The 15,909-nt window shown below is 41.7% G+C and overlaps 1 protein-coding gene across 1 annotated transcript in view; it reads left to right on the forward strand.

Annotated features, from left to right (window-relative positions):
* Positions 1-15,909, forward strand: part of CCDC30 (coiled-coil domain containing 30) — a 44,230-nt gene that overhangs the window by 20,046 nt on the left and 8,275 nt on the right. Inside the window, exons 9-17 of the mRNA XM_075279888.1 lie at positions 3,458-3,529; positions 4,605-4,720; positions 5,497-5,576; positions 6,599-6,791; positions 8,826-8,945; positions 12,550-12,678; positions 13,838-13,974; positions 14,313-14,544; positions 15,331-15,507. Coding sequence (XP_075135989.1) covers positions 3,458-3,529; positions 4,605-4,720; positions 5,497-5,576; positions 6,599-6,791; positions 8,826-8,945; positions 12,550-12,678; positions 13,838-13,974; positions 14,313-14,544; positions 15,331-15,507 — 1,256 coding nt within the window. The remainder of the gene's footprint in view (positions 1-3,457; positions 3,530-4,604; positions 4,721-5,496; positions 5,577-6,598; positions 6,792-8,825; positions 8,946-12,549; positions 12,679-13,837; positions 13,975-14,312; positions 14,545-15,330; positions 15,508-15,909) is intronic.

The following is a 15,909-nucleotide window of genomic DNA, read 5'->3' on the forward strand; positions in this document are numbered from 1 at the left end:
GTCACATGGAAAATACAGTGAAATGTGCATCATGTTTATAGAGCAGGAGGCGCTGTGCAAACTGATATATAGGTTTGCCATTTATCTATAGACGTCTCTGCTCTTTCTATGCTGGTCCTATCCATGATTGTCAGCCTCCTCCCATGACTGTACATAATGATAATTGTAAATCACTGATAGGACCGCCTCCTTGACTTATTGTATAAAAGACAAGTTATACTGAATCTCTACAAACCTATACATCAATCTGCTCTGCTCCTCCTTTTCCTTCATAGCATGTTTCCTACAGGTTGGATAGCATCTTCCATTTGACAGGTTTACTTTCAAAAGGATCTTTCATGTCCTCTTGCACCCGCAGTGAAAGCTGAAAGTGCACTGAATTCAGCACACTGTCATGTTTCCTGGTATGGGCCCCGTTGTTAGAGATATCGGAGCTGTTATTTTCGGTACTGATATCTGTCCACTGTCAGAAAGGCAGGCCTTTCTGCGTAGTGTCATTGCTGAGTAGTAAGGAACGTCCCCTGACAATACTTTTCCATAGCATTGTACTGTCAGAGGGGGCGTTCCTTACCACCCAGTGATGGCTAAGAGCATTAAGGCCCACCCTTCTGACGGTGAAGGGATATCTGTGCCGAAACTAACGGCACTGGTATCTCCGGCACCCGGGTGCATACTGGCAAAAAAACACCAGTGCCTGAGGACATAAAAGATCCTCTTTAAAGAGGGTTTTTGCTTTCAGCAACAAATTTATAATGAAATTTCATACAACTTTAGGATTTCTGTATAAGTTAAAGGGGCTCTATCATTGGGAAAAGTAATGTTTAACTAATCACATCCTTGCATAGGCTTTAGAAAGTCTATTCCACACCTACCCTTTGTATGTAAATTGCCTCCGCGGTTTCTGAATAAGTCCGTTTTTATTCATATGCTAATTAAACTGGTGCACGATGCATCATGCACCCTCTTTGCTATTGTTTCCTATGCACAGGCTGCTGCTGATGATGATAATGACTCAGCTTCCTGTTTGCACACACATAGGAGATAATAGAAGAGACGAGTGCTGCTGGGAACTTCCTGTGCTGGCTGGAAGCTCATTAGCATATTAATAAAAACTGACTTATTCAGAAACCACTGAGGCAATCTACATACTAAAGGTAGGTGTGGAATAGACTTTCTAAAGCCTATGCAAGCATGTGATTAGATAAAAATGACTTTTCCCAGTGATAGAGCCCCTTTAATCACAGTTTTCAAGATCACTGTTTGCTGTCATTTAACCCCTAACTGACATTTGACATACAACTCCAGTTTCCAAAAATGTTGGGACGCGTGTAAAATGTCAAGAAAACCAGAATAAATTGAAGCTGAAAGTTAGACGACTTCCATTTCATTTGAATAAACTCAATTAGAAATTGACGGCAGCGACACATCTCAAAAAAGTTGGGGCAGAGTTAATAAAAGCTTGGAAAAGTAAGTGGTACTAAAGAAAACCAGCTGTAGGGTCAATGTTTACATGATTGTCATATAGAAAGAGCATGAAACAGAGAAGTTCACCTATCTGTATAAAAAACAAACAAAAAAAACTGCTTCTAAAAATGGTGGAACAATTTTGGAAAAATGTTCCTCAACATTCAAAAAGATTTAGAATATTTCACCATCTACGGTATATAATATCAAAAGATTCAGGGACAAATCCACGTGCAGAAGAGACAAGGTCGATGGTCAATATTGGACGCTTGTGATCTACGGACTCTCAGCGGCAGTGCATTAAAAGCAGATATGAATCGGTAATGCATATCAATGTATGGGCTCAGGAATACGTCCAGAAATCATTGTCTGTGACACAGTTTGCCATGCAATCCACAAATGCAAGTTAAAGCTGTGTCATGCAGAAAAGAGGCCAGATATCCATAACACAATTTTGAACTGTCACTATCTTCTCTGGGTCAAAGCTCCTTTAAAAGTGAAAACTTCTTTATGGCAATCATGGATGCCGTGTCCTGTGGACTCCAGGAAAGGTCATCCAGTTTATCAGTGCATAGTCCAAAAGCCTCCATGTCTGATAGTATGAGATGGCATTAGTGACTATGGCAGGGGCAGCTTACACATCTTGAAGGGCACTGTCAATGCTCAGCAGTATATAGAGGTTTTAAAACAAAATACACTTCCATCCTGACATCGTCTCTTTCAGGAAAGGCCTTGCATATTTGAGCAAGACAATACTAAGCCACATACTGCATCCAGCAGTATGGCTTTCACAGGAGAAGAGTCTGGTGCTGAACCGGCCTATCTACGGTCCAGACCCATCACCAATGGAAAACATTTCCTGCCTTATGAAACAAAAAGAAGGACCCGGGATTGTTGAGCAGAGAGATCCCTATATCACACAAAAATAGGGCAACACTTCTCTCCCAAAACTCCAGCAATTGGTCTCTGTATATCCCAGACGTTTACAGACATGGCGCTGCCCTGACTTAGAGATGTGTCGCTGCCATCAATTTCTACATGAGTTAATTTTTTCGAATGAAATGGATAATGGTCTAAACTTTCACCTTGTGATACTGTATTGTGGATAAACTATGGTTATATGAGATTTCCAAATCATTGCATTCTTGTCTCTACATTATATACAGCGTCCTAAACTTTTTTGGAATTGGGGTTGTACGTGTTCTTCAAAAGTGGGCAATAATTCCTACCAAAGCTGCACCAACACAATCTCAGAAGCGTAGCAGAGACTGAATGCCAGGCTCCCAATGTAAGGGATATCTACGAGCCCAGTCATTTAACCACTTATATTCTGTGATCAATGCTGACCATCAAATCTAAGTGGTATAAAGCGCAAGGGGGCTCCTTCTGTCACCCAATTGTGGGATTTATATGGGTGGCTGTGGCAGCCCGGGGGCTCACAATGGCCTCCAGGTCTGCCATCTTTCTACACTTATTAGGCCTTGTCAGAACTGGGGCCCAATAAATGCTTGAAAAAAATTAGGGTTAGATGTATTGTAGTGTATTCTAGAGGAGATCAGTGGAACGCACATACTCGGAAACGTGACATAATTTGCCTATTTATGCTTATCCTGCTGCCCAAATAACATAAATAGAAAACAATCAAAGTGTTGTATGGACCTTAAAATGGTACCAATTAATACTACAGCTGGTCTCACATACAACCCTTCATACCGGTACGTCAGAGGAAAAATAAAAGTTATGATGAAAATCAAACCATCATAAAGGCCATAACTGGCTTGTGGCGCTAAGGGGTTAATGGGAAGTTACATTTTCATCTTCATATGATAATCTGGCACATGGATGCCACAATTAAAGGGGTTGTCCAGGAAAAACTGTTTTTTTCCCTTGAGGTGAAAAAAACCCAAAACATACTCACTATATCCCATCTAATTTTGGTGTTTTTCATTCATTATTTTTTTTATTTGTGCCCTCTTTTTTTTCACTTCTGCAGAACAAATTATGCAAAATAAACAAAACGACATTGGTGCACTTCAACAAGAGCTTGAAGACCTCAGAGACAATGGTGAGATGGAAAGTTTGTTCTAGAGATTTCAGGGGTTAAATATAAAGGTCTAATCTACATGCATTTATGGGACTGAAACCATCACATATGGTCAAGTTCCACCCTTCTGGAAAATCCCTTTTCAACGCAACTTTGTATGGTAGTCATGTCCTAGATCAGTGATGGCGAAACTTTTAGAGACCGAGTGCCCAGACTGCAACCCAAAACCCACTAAATTATCACAAAGTGCCAACATGGCAATTTAACCTTAATACTGTGCGGATCCACAATTTCAGACAATTACGGACCCCCAAAATACGATCTTGTGAATGAGGCTTTACAGAGCTTTCAATTATAAAAACAACTTTGTATTGCATTTGGTATAAGTTGAACTATTAATGTTCACTATTTACATCGCACAGATCTGTTTTATAAGACCATACAATGTTATTATGACCTGTAATAATATCATGTCTGCTATAAATACTGTGTGATATAAATAGTGAAGGGCCCCCACTCAGTCCAATCTGCTCCACAGTGGCCACCACACAGTACAATCTGCTCCACAGTGGCCACCACATAATACAATCTGCTCCACGGTGGCCACCACACAGTACAATCTGCTCCACAGTGGCCCCCACACAGTACAATCTGCTCCACAGTGGCCCCCACACAGTACAATCTGCTCCACAGTGGCCACCACACAGTACAATATGCTTCACAGTGGCCACCACATAGTACAATCTGCTCCAAAGATGGGTGCCCACAGAGAGGGCTCTGAATGATACCTCTGGCACCCGTGCCATAGGTTCGCCATCATGATCCTAGAGGTTTCTGTGTGTGTGCGTATATATCTCATTTGTAAAGCCCACTGCTGGGTAGCTCACGCAATCCAAACCCTATATGTATATATACTGTACTATGCTGTGATGATGTCGCAGTCAGGCAAAGTTTGGTGCCTCCTGGTGTTCCTTTGATTCTTGTTGTGTGTTCTCCTAATGTGTCCAGTAGTGGTGGAAATCTGTTCTAGTGCATCAAATAATTAAATTTGCAATTTTTTTTAGCACATTTTCTATTTTATTTCCTTTTTGTTAAGATTCCCTTGAACTGCAAAAAGCCAAAGAACATAATAGTCGATTAGATAAAGAGATTCTTGCCTTACGCCAACGAGTCAGATCACTGGATTCCGAAAGGAAAAAGCACATGGAGCAGGTTTGGGATTTTGTTTTTGAGGTCCTGGTATTAATCATATATAACCTTTCAACAAACTGTGCATAAGTCAATATAGTATAGTGTGTACAGTACAGTGCATGGACATATGGAATAACATAATTTTTATGTTATTCCAATGTTTTGGTGGTTCCAAAACACTGCATACAGTAAGTAGAGGAGAATCTGCTCAATAACAAGTTTCAGCTGGACTATATAGGACATTATAGACAAGTACTGCTGTTTAGCTGTGTGTGTGTCTATGTCTCCCTTCTGTCACTCGCCCATGTGCAATCTCATACATGTGAACTGCAATCCATCTAGTAGAGATTTCAGAGTGAAAGTCAGTTTAGCAAGGTGAAGAACAGCAAAACAGCCTGTTAAATGGAAAAAGAGTCAGTTTTAGAGATGAGCAAACACTGTTTGGATCAGCCGATCCGAACAGCACGCACCATAGAAATGAATGGAAGCACCTGGTACTTCCGCTTTGACAGCGGCCGGCCGCTTAACCCCCCGCGTGCCAGCTACGTCCATTCATTTCTATGCGAGTGTGCTGTTCGGATCAGCTGATCCGAACAGTACTCGCTCATCTCTAGTCATTTTACCCTCAAAATTTATATTGCAAAGTTTCTTAAAATTTCTTGCACTAAAATTTAATTTAACAAATTCTAGGTCAGCCCCAAGATCTTACTCATCCGGGACCTCATTTTAACAAAGGGAGGCTAAAATAAGTCAGTTTTGTAAAATAATGTTTTTAATGTTTTTGTTTTGTTTTTAAGTGTGAAAAAAGTAACAGCGACTATACAAACTCCACATCCTCACCTTTGATTCTGCAAGACAGTCCAGAGCTACATAAAAAGTAACTTTTTTCGAGGGCTTGTATAACATTTACCAGGGGCTTCTATTTGGCTATGGGGAAGGGCCCAACTCAGGCAAAGGATGGCAAGAAGATTGTGGAGTAGATTAAAAAATGCTGCTTCCTCCTATCCTCAAATGGGGTGCCTGTATAGGGTGACACAGCTTATTGGGGGCCTGTGGTCATTTGGGTACTTGCTCATCTATTTTGTACATGTTATAATATATTTCATAGTTTTTCTTCATGTAATGGTCATAGTAGATATTGAAGGGCTGGCTATCCGCTGCCTATAACTGGGACAACTAGAGAAAGCAGAGGCCGTTGATGTAAGCATATTACAAGGGCACTTTAATGGTATCTAAAAGACTGGATATTGATAGCCTATTATTCGTATAGGTCATCAATATCAGATTGGTGGGGGATTTGACACCTGGTACCCCACCAATCACCTGCAGAGGGTGCCATACACTGTGTAGTGGTTGTGTCATGGCCCTGCTACTCAAGTGAATGGGAGTTGAACAATAAAAGTGCAAACATTTTGTTCTAACAAGGAAATAATCTGTCACAAGATGGCAATGGCTTCCACCCATTTCTTTGGGGTAAGGGGGTGGGGTGGTAGGGATGAAACATATGTCGGCTGATATTGAAGGTGTAAGAACCCCTATTCCTATTTTAACATCTCTAATACCAGTGACCAGACCTAACTGGGACTAGATATGCCGGACAGACATATGAGTATACTTGGTTTAGTACTATGACTGATGTAAGTATACAACAGGTTTGGAGATCCTTTTTACAAACTGATGTTATGGGTGACAGGACATACAGCTTAGTCATGGGGAAATATATATCGATATATAGGTGATGTGTATGTACACACACATAAACCAGGAGAGAAGACAATATGTCTGCCAACCGCCTGTGCTGGGACTGGGATACCTTGGAAAAGCAGCAGGTGACAAATGATCAGCTTTGGGCATAGTTACTCCATGTTTCTAGACTCTTGTGTTTCTTTTCTCGGCTAGGTGTAAACTAGAGGTCGAGGAAAAAGAATGTCAGAAGAAGCAGCTGCAGCACAAGCTCCAGAAACTACAGAATGAGTATGATGACATTGTAGAGCGAAATGAGGAGCTGGAATCCATCTTGGGGGAGACTCAGAATCGCACTAAAGAACAAGTGGATTATTTGGAGTGTGAAATTGCTGGACTACAGAGGACGGTGAGCGTAACTCCGAAATAGATCCTTAAAGTGAATGTTAAGTAGATGTTGTGATATTGACATAATTCTGTTTTATTGTGGTGAGCATTATATATATATATATATATATATATATATATATATATATATATATATATATATATATATAGGGTTATATGATAAAGGGAGAGAAGCTGAGCTCTGTGATATATAGGGTTATATGATAGAGGAGAGAAGCTGAGCTCTGTGATATATAGGGTTATATGATAGAGGGAGAGAAGCTGAGCTCTGTGATATATAGGTTTATATGATAGAGGAAGAGAAGCTGAGACAGGGCGAGTCCTGATTAACACAAACACACAGTGATTGATGGCCTTTGTGTACACGCACACTGATACAGTAAGTTATTCTGTGTGGGAAGGATATTCAAGACTTTCGCTCTCTTTCCTAGGAGTCCAGTCAATATTTACTTTTTCTTTTTACTTCTGAGAGCTCGTTCACATCAGCGTTCATCTGTTCTTATTGCAGGTTTCCGTTTCCTGCATAAAACAGATGCAGGAGACGGAAGCCTGCAGGAGACTTTCTCACCCATTCATTTGAATGGGTAAGAAAGCTGTCTGGCCGTGAGTGGCAGGTGTGAACCTAGCGTAAGGGTCAGTTCACACGTGAACTGCCCGTGCGGGTTTTGACACCGAGAGAGCCGCGGCGAGCCGCGGCTCTCTCTTGTCAAAATCCGCCTGCCGCGACCATCGCGGTCGCGGCTTTCCCCTCCGCTGTCGGCTCAAATGAATGAGCCGACATAGGAGGGAGCTGCCGGGGCGGAAGCCGCGCGGCTGAGCCCGCGCGGCTTCCGCCTGAAGATAGGGCAGGTCGCTTCTACATAGACCACCATTGTAAAGGCACGGATTTTGTAGCGAAATCCGCTGTCAAAATCCGCCCCTTTGCCCACGTGTGAACTAGCCCTAAACCTGCTCCAAATCATATAACCCTATATATTATAGAGCTCAGCTTCTCTCCTCCATCATGCAATCCTATATATCACAGAGCTCAGCTTCTCTCCTCTATCATATAACCCTATATATCACAGAGCTCCGCTTCTCTCCTCAATCATATAACCCTATATATCACAGAGCTCAGCTTCTCTCCTCAATCATATAACCCTATATATCACAGAGCTCAGCTTCTCTCCTCTATCATATAAACCTATATATCACAGAGCTCAGCTTCTCTCCTCTATCATATAACCCTATATATCACAGAACTCAGCTTCTCTCCTCTACCATATAACCCAATATATTATAGAGCTCATCTTCTCTCCTCCATCATGCAAACCTATGGAATCATGGCAGAACATGCCCACATGGCTTCATTCACAAGGGGCACTTATGGACTGGCATTCTCTAAATCAGTAGGGATCGCAGCAATTGAATCCCCAGCTATCAGACACGTATCCTCTCCAAGGATAAGAGCCTTTAGAAAGAAAACACCTTTAAGTTCTGCTGTTTCTTGGCTGGTGCTCTGCATAGTGGGACTCCTATCTACCCTCTGTGCATTTTCGATGATGCACTTTATTTGAGATTCATGTTACCCTATAGCAGCTAGTATATTGCTGCAAGATAATGTGTAATAAATAATGTACAGGCTATTAGCAATGCACTCTCCTTGAATGACCACAATATCAGCACTAGATGGCGCTGTGTTCTGCCATTGCTTCTCGCCTGTAGGACGCTGATAGAGAAGAAGTGCCCATTGTTGTCTGATTATGGGGGACCTGTGACTGGAATGCAGTTGCTTGGAGACCGCAAACATTTAAGTGCCATGAAACTTGTGACATTGTGTTTACTGCAGCAACAGGATACCCGTCCTCTCACGGGAACGCTTCATTTCTTCAGGCCTGTCACCTGCCTGCCATTAATTCTTTATTTCTGTCAGTAAATTGACATTAAACATGTATTCATATTAGAGATGTTACGGTAAGTTTTCTGATGTTTAGTGTTCATTTTCATAATTTTAATAATAGTTTTCTATTTGTTTTCTATTCTTTTGGTTCAATAGATTATGAATTTGGAGGCCGAGCTGACAGAGATGGCGGAGCAACGGGAAGTAAAGGAAGAGATGCTCGCTTCAGCACAAAAGGAGGGTGCGGACCTAAAAAAGATGTCAGACTTACAACAGGTCAGAGAGTACTTATGATGCCACTCACATGTACAGGACTATAAGACATCATATAGTGTGGGTGTCATTAAGGCCGGGGCCCCACGTGGCGTAGACACCGCGGTTTACCTGTGGCAGAAACGCTGCGGATAAAAACACAGAGTTTTATAGTCACTGTGTAGTAGATGGGATTCTAGCAAATCCCCACAGTGCAGGAAAATACGCGCTTTGGACATGCTGTGATTTCAAAAACTGTCGCGTTTTTGGAAATCACAGAATGTCATCTATACCTGTGGAAACTCCGGCAGTTTCCCTAGAAGTATAATTGAAGTAGAAAGCACTGCAGGAAAACCGTGATGTGTTGGTGCCGCTGTTTTCCCCACAGCACTGTTTTGTTGGGAGACAGTACGTGGGGCCTTAGCCTAAAAGGTGATTTCACTCCCAGTCTATCCTGGCTTAGCTGGGAATAGATGGCTGCAAATCCCAAACACCAGCCTCGGTCCTATATGCTATTAACAAGTGGAGCTGCTGTGTCCTATTTCTGTTGCTCCAGTAGAAGTAAATGGGAGCTGCAGAAACAGAGTAACACATTGAGTTAAGCTCTTGTCATAACTGTAGAGCTATAGAAACAGTAGAGCTCATCTGTGCTACTCTGTGTCCGTCCTTCCTGAACGGAGACGTCCCTAATGTTTAATCCGCGCAGTCACCTACTGTCACTGACTTGGGATGTCTGTGCAGAGCCCCAATAGGGAATATTGTAAGAAGCGGTGTTTTCTGTACAGACTATATCAGCATTATATCACAAATCAGTTATTAACAGTATTTCAGTTTTGATAATCTTATGCCTGATAATCTAGGTTTTAGCAAGTTTGCAAATGACTAAGCCTACTTTAATATAAAAAAAGAAAAAAAGTCTTCTTTCTGGGGTTTTATAGTCCAGTACCTGTTGCCGACTCCTTATTTACAGTGAAATTTATTTACTCTGCCATTTTATAACCCATAAAATCTGGTAATCTTGCATAGATAGATAGATAGATGGATGGATGGATGGATGGATGGATGGATGGATGGATGGATGGATGGATGGATGGATGGATGGATGGATGGATAGATAGATAGATAATTTGACTTTAATGTACTATATCCTTTCCTAACATTTAATTCTTTCCCCTGCCTCAGTTGTCCCTTCTGACACTACATATCATTTGCCATAAACAAGCTTGCACCCCGGCACACATGGGAATCACAAGATTATTAAGTATTTGACAAATCCTGACAGCTTTCTTGGCAGATGAACCCTTGTTGCGGGTGCCAGCCTTACCACCCAAGTGGAGATAATTTTCGCTGGTGTAGATAGTGAGGCAGTAAAGTACCATGACCATGCCTAATTATAAGGAACCTGCTATATGACACATGTGAGGGGCAGGCTGAGACGTGATCAATGTTATATCAGCATACTCTGGCACTACAGACGCTGCCGCCTGCATGTCCTATTCTTTGTAACACCAGAGATTGTTGGCGTGTAGTTTGCAGAATATGGATTTTATTCTAGTTTGAAAGATTCCTGGTCAGCTGAGTGACTTGTGTTGTCCCTGGTCTGTACATGTTGTCAGATTGCACTATGATGTACCATTGTTGGTAAGTCCTGATGCTGATTATGGGATGTTTAATTCTTTTCTTGTCTGCACAAATTTCATCCTTGCTGCCATTTTATTGGTATAGAGGACTATTATATTTTTAGTGACGTTAACTAAACTAAACGAAACTACATCACTAAAGTTTCAAAAACTTGTTTTTCTGGCAGAATTTGTGATATATTTTTTTTAATATACTTTATTTACAAAGTTCGCTCCCTTAGATTAAATCCTGTGCTTCTTTATTATTTCCCTTGTCTCTCGATTACAGCTGAGATCTGCACCCTGCTTTTATTAGGTGCAGGTAGGGGTGGGGTCCTGGATACTGCAGGTAGGGTGGGAGGAGGGGTGTCGCTTCAAAATGTTATATATCAGCCATTAATATATAGAGAACAGTGTATAAGGTGAAAGAAGAGATTCCCCGCATTCATATGACACCAAGATCACAGTTATACCTATATTATTTATAGAGATGGGAGCCGCTCGCTTATTTCTGCTAGCTAGTAGCGGGAAAAAGAAGCGAGCTGCCCTATCTTGCCGCGAGAGCGAGGCCCATTCTTCGGGCCTAATCCGGAGCAAAATGCCATGACGGGATGCCCATCACGGCTAGCCACACAGAAGTGTTCACACACAGAATGCAAATTCCGCCGTGTGCACATACTCTTAGATGGCTGACATCAACAGCGCTGGCCAATATGAGAGCAGAGGAGGCTTGTGTGTGGTGTGAACAGGGGCATGTGCTGCAGTCTGAGAAGCTGAATGTAAAGGGTACTTGGATTCAGCAGATCTATGGCAGAAGGACTAAAAAGAAAGACAACGGGTACTTTAACTGCACAGTTGCCATGTGAGGTCAAATTATTTCAGAAAACCGGAGGATTGATTTTTATATTAAAAATAGAGAAAAATATTTATTATGTATGTCAACTAGGGAAAAAATATGCAAATCTATTCTCCAGGATGTAATTAGGAGAACAGTGCACTCTGTACACCACCCTATAGAGGGCGGCATCCTTAACATCATGCACGACTCAGTTATAAAGTCTTTTTAATCATAATGTGGATTTAATTGCAAAATCAGTATTTCTGTCCCAAAAGGAACAGATTCCCAGCTATGGACAGCGCTGTTTCGGCCTATTGGGCCATCCTCAGCATAGTGTAGGGATACTGATTTGGCAGTGAACCATGGTTGCTAAGCAAGGGTCACCCGACAACGGTTGCTAGGCAACGGACCATTGTTGAATGTAGACAATGGAACACTGTCGCCTAGTAACGGGCCATTGTTAGGTATTTGGACAATGGACCATTGTTGATTCACAATGGACCATTAAATCCACATTATGATGGAGAATGGATTTGCATATTTTTTACCCAGAATCCCTAAGTCTCCGTACTGCCTATGTATGTCAACTATACAATGTATGGTGAATATTTTGGCAAATTTACTGTGAATGAGCTATTCTTTGAGCCAAATAGATCTTGCCATGTAAAATCGTTGTAACCTGTGCCCCACGATGCCACACACCTCTGGATGATATCAAACGCTCCCATTTATGGGCCGAAATCCCATGATGACGAAACTATAGTGTTCTTTATGCCGAGTTACATACAGAGATAGCTGTCTATCACCTCTTTGACTTCTCACACAAAGCTATATATTATTCTGTCCACATCATGCTGCCTGCAGATTGAACAGCCATTTACATGTCACAGATTTCCTTTCCTATATATTGTAGATCTGTCATAAATCCCAAAGATGGGAATACCCCTTTAAGAGCGATAAGTTTTCATTGTTAGTACTACATTCCCTAGACTATTGGGGCCTGCATGTAGATATTAGAAATGCTGTGTATTATGTCCGTTTTGCCCAAAATAGATTTGTTGTAATGAATAAAACATCATAATTGGCTTAAGTGAAACCAAATGAAATTAGATATATAAATCAGGATCCGTGACCAGTCCTCTTATGGCGCCATTTCTTACTCCGTCATTAGGAGATGGAGGCTCTGAAAATGAAGCTGAAGGAAGTAAACAAGGAGCTGAACAGCAAAGAACAAGAAAATCACAGTTTACGTGTGAAAATTGAGAAGCTGGGGAGAGAAAAACATCTTCAAGACAGCAAGGTGATGGTGGATGTCCTGGACATGATACAGAAAATCACTGGATTTTAAGGGGGTTTTACCACCAGCACATGTGACTCCTCAAAACTGCCGACAGAACTAGATAGAGAAAAAGCTATTAGGGAAGTGAAGCATACCTTGGTGGTGTTCGTGCTTCTTACAAAGAGGAAACGTTTTAGGTTTGGTGGTGCGATCATAAGTGTCACAGATAGTCCCTTTCAGTGAAGTGTCCCAGGCTCCCTGCACGAAGGCTTTCCAACTCTTCCCTTCTGCTGTAGCGTTCATCTAAGAGACAGACAGAGCTGTCATTCAGGACAGAGGGGAGAGGATGGGGAATCTTCAGTGCAGCAAGCCTGGTAAAGTGTACATAAAGGGGATTAAAAACATCTTTTCCTTAGTTATCCATCCAAATAACATAAGCTCCTACCAAGGTATGTTTAACCAGCTGAAGGGTCAGACAGACCATAAAGGCTTATTTTTTTAGAGATCTGACTACTGGGATCTTCACTGATCCTTAAAATGGGGGTCCAATGTGTCCAATTTGTAGATGACAAGTAGCTACACATACATCACTCTGTTATTTTTTATGGAAGATATGGGAGTAATCACATGAGAGCGATTGTGATCACATATAATAGATACTGCCATTGCGTGCCTAACCACTACATCTGTGCAAATGACGGACAGAGAATCCCCATTTGGAATCATTTATGGGATGTCCATAGTGAGTCCTTTATATAGTTTTATATTACCACATCTTTTAAAGGGTTGTCTCATGAAGACAACCCCTATCCATACACCCTGCCGGGACGGTCTTCTATGAGCAAGAACAGAAAGAAGTTCTATATGAGCGGGCCCTTGCCAGTAAACTGAAGGTGTATCTGAATGGGTGCCACATTCTCCTGGCATCAATGGTTTGTGGGGGTGTCTGAGGCTCGGGCAATAAGCTGATCATCCGAGTAAGGGCATATTAAAAGGGGTGGACTCCACTAAGACAACCGCATTAAATGGTCAACTCAAATATTCCTTAGTTAGGAAATCAGGGTGACCCCCAACATGGCTCCCATTTTGTTGTAACCCAGCTTTGCTGTCATACTAAACAGTCAGTCTGCAGGTTTTACTGATCTCCATGGCATTGGATAGATTGTATGTTGTCTTTTAGGTATCAGAACTTCAGGGTCAATGTAAAAAGTTGGAGATGCAGATAAGTGAACTGAAATCCTCAGAAGATGAAAAGCAAACATGCCATCAGCTACAAGACAAGATAAAGACCCTGGAATATGAGAGAGACTCCATGAGGTGATTATCTGGAAGATTAGTCTGGATATTTGCACATTCAGCTCCTTTCTGACTATCATATCAGATATAGGATGGTTGTCAGCTCTGTAACACTTCTTACAGTGACAGGTTTGCAGGAATTAAGGCATTTTCTGTCTTTATTGGATGGTTGTGGCCTCAACTTGCACACATGAAGCAGAATTCGCCATGACACTCTGTGGGTGATCCAAATGCAGCCAATTAGATTTGTTCATAAAGCTGACCATACACATTAGATAGAAGTTATTTCAGACAGCTATCCAATGTGTATGGCGTTCTAACAACTCTCCCTGGTGGCCATGTCACAATTTTTTTTACAGCTCTGCACTATGTGAGCACAAGAAAAAGTGTGAAATTCTTCAAAGACAGTTCCATGAAGAGATGGATGAAGTTAGGACCCTGAGGGAAGAGAACTTGCAGCTTAGACAAGAGGTGACAACCAATAGGCAGGATCTGCAGTCCAAAAGAGAGGAGAATTCACAGCTCCGACTGGAGGTTTCTAGACTGCAGGATCAAGTGTCCAAACCAACATCTGTTGGAAAAGGAACTGAGGTAAATAAATTCCAGGTCTTTATATTTATCTTTCAACCAAACAAACCCTTTAGATGCCGTCATTGCAGCACCAGAGGTTACGGTTGTAGCCATTACTTGCCTTGTCAAAATGTTGGTTAGAGATCCATACAGAAACATGTTCAGACTCCTGCTAGGTGATATGGTCAGCAGTGACAACACTGGGTATTTTGTGGGTACTTGGGTTGTCACAGAGGAAGGCTTGCGATGCATATACTGAATATCTGGATCCAACTACTGGGAGAATAAGACTGTTGTGCAGATGGGTGGATCACCAGAGGACTTGAAGACTCCATGCCAGAAACTTCCTTTAACTGGGCTGTCTCATGATGGAAAATAATGGCATATCCATAGAATATGAAATACATTTCTTATAGATTCAGGTACCACCTCTAGAACCCACAACTTTCTCTCGAACTAACACCCCCAAACCCAGAGCTCAACTCACCCCTGTCCTGCTCGCAGCCAAATTCAGTTGTTTGCTTTAGATACAACTCTGCTCACTAAGCTACACTGTTTCTGTAGCTACCGTAGAAGTGAATGACAGACAGGTAAACTGCATGGCACAGTGAGCTACGCTGTTTCCACATCTCACTGTTCTTCCCATTCACTGGTTGTTCCCATAAATTTGGCAGTAGGACTGGGGTGAGCTGAAATGAGGTGGGACCAGATCTATCAGACATTCATGGCATATCCAAAGAACATAACAAATATATATAATCCTGGTAGAAACCCTTTAATACTCTCACTCTGTTTCTTTGTTTCCAGCCCTTAACAGGGGATTCTCTGATACAGCAGCAATATGAGGAAATCCGTCAACTAAGACAAGACCTCAACAGAGTACAAAATGTATGCAGCTCAGCTGAGAAAGAACTAAGATATGAACGGGACAAGAACCTAGATATCAAGAAGCAACACATCCTTCTGCAGAAGGAGAACACTAAGGTAGAAATATATTGTTAATCTGGGCCTGCCAAACACTGTATGATGGTCTTTACGGGATCTTCCATTGGTGCTCCATATATGGTGTACGATTATCCAGCGTATAAATAACCACACCATACCATGCATAACTGTAATGCTAGATATCACTGTACACAGCAAAGATCTGTACAGAGCATGTGATGTAATAAATATCACCAAATATACCAGCATAATGTGATGGTATGTTGCAGCTCCATACATACAGTAATGTAATGACAATACTATGCAATGTCTAAATACATTTTCTTTATACATGATTGCAGGGGCGTAGCTATATGGGATTTGTGACCTCTGCCCCAAGGACAGGGGTCACACAGGTCCCATATCACTATGGTTGTTCCTGACCCACTATATTCCTCTCCT

This window comes from Leptodactylus fuscus, chromosome 6, assembly GCF_031893055.1.
Source record: "Leptodactylus fuscus isolate aLepFus1 chromosome 6, aLepFus1.hap2, whole genome shotgun sequence".
NCBI lineage: Eukaryota > Metazoa > Chordata > Amphibia > Anura > Leptodactylidae > Leptodactylus > Leptodactylus fuscus.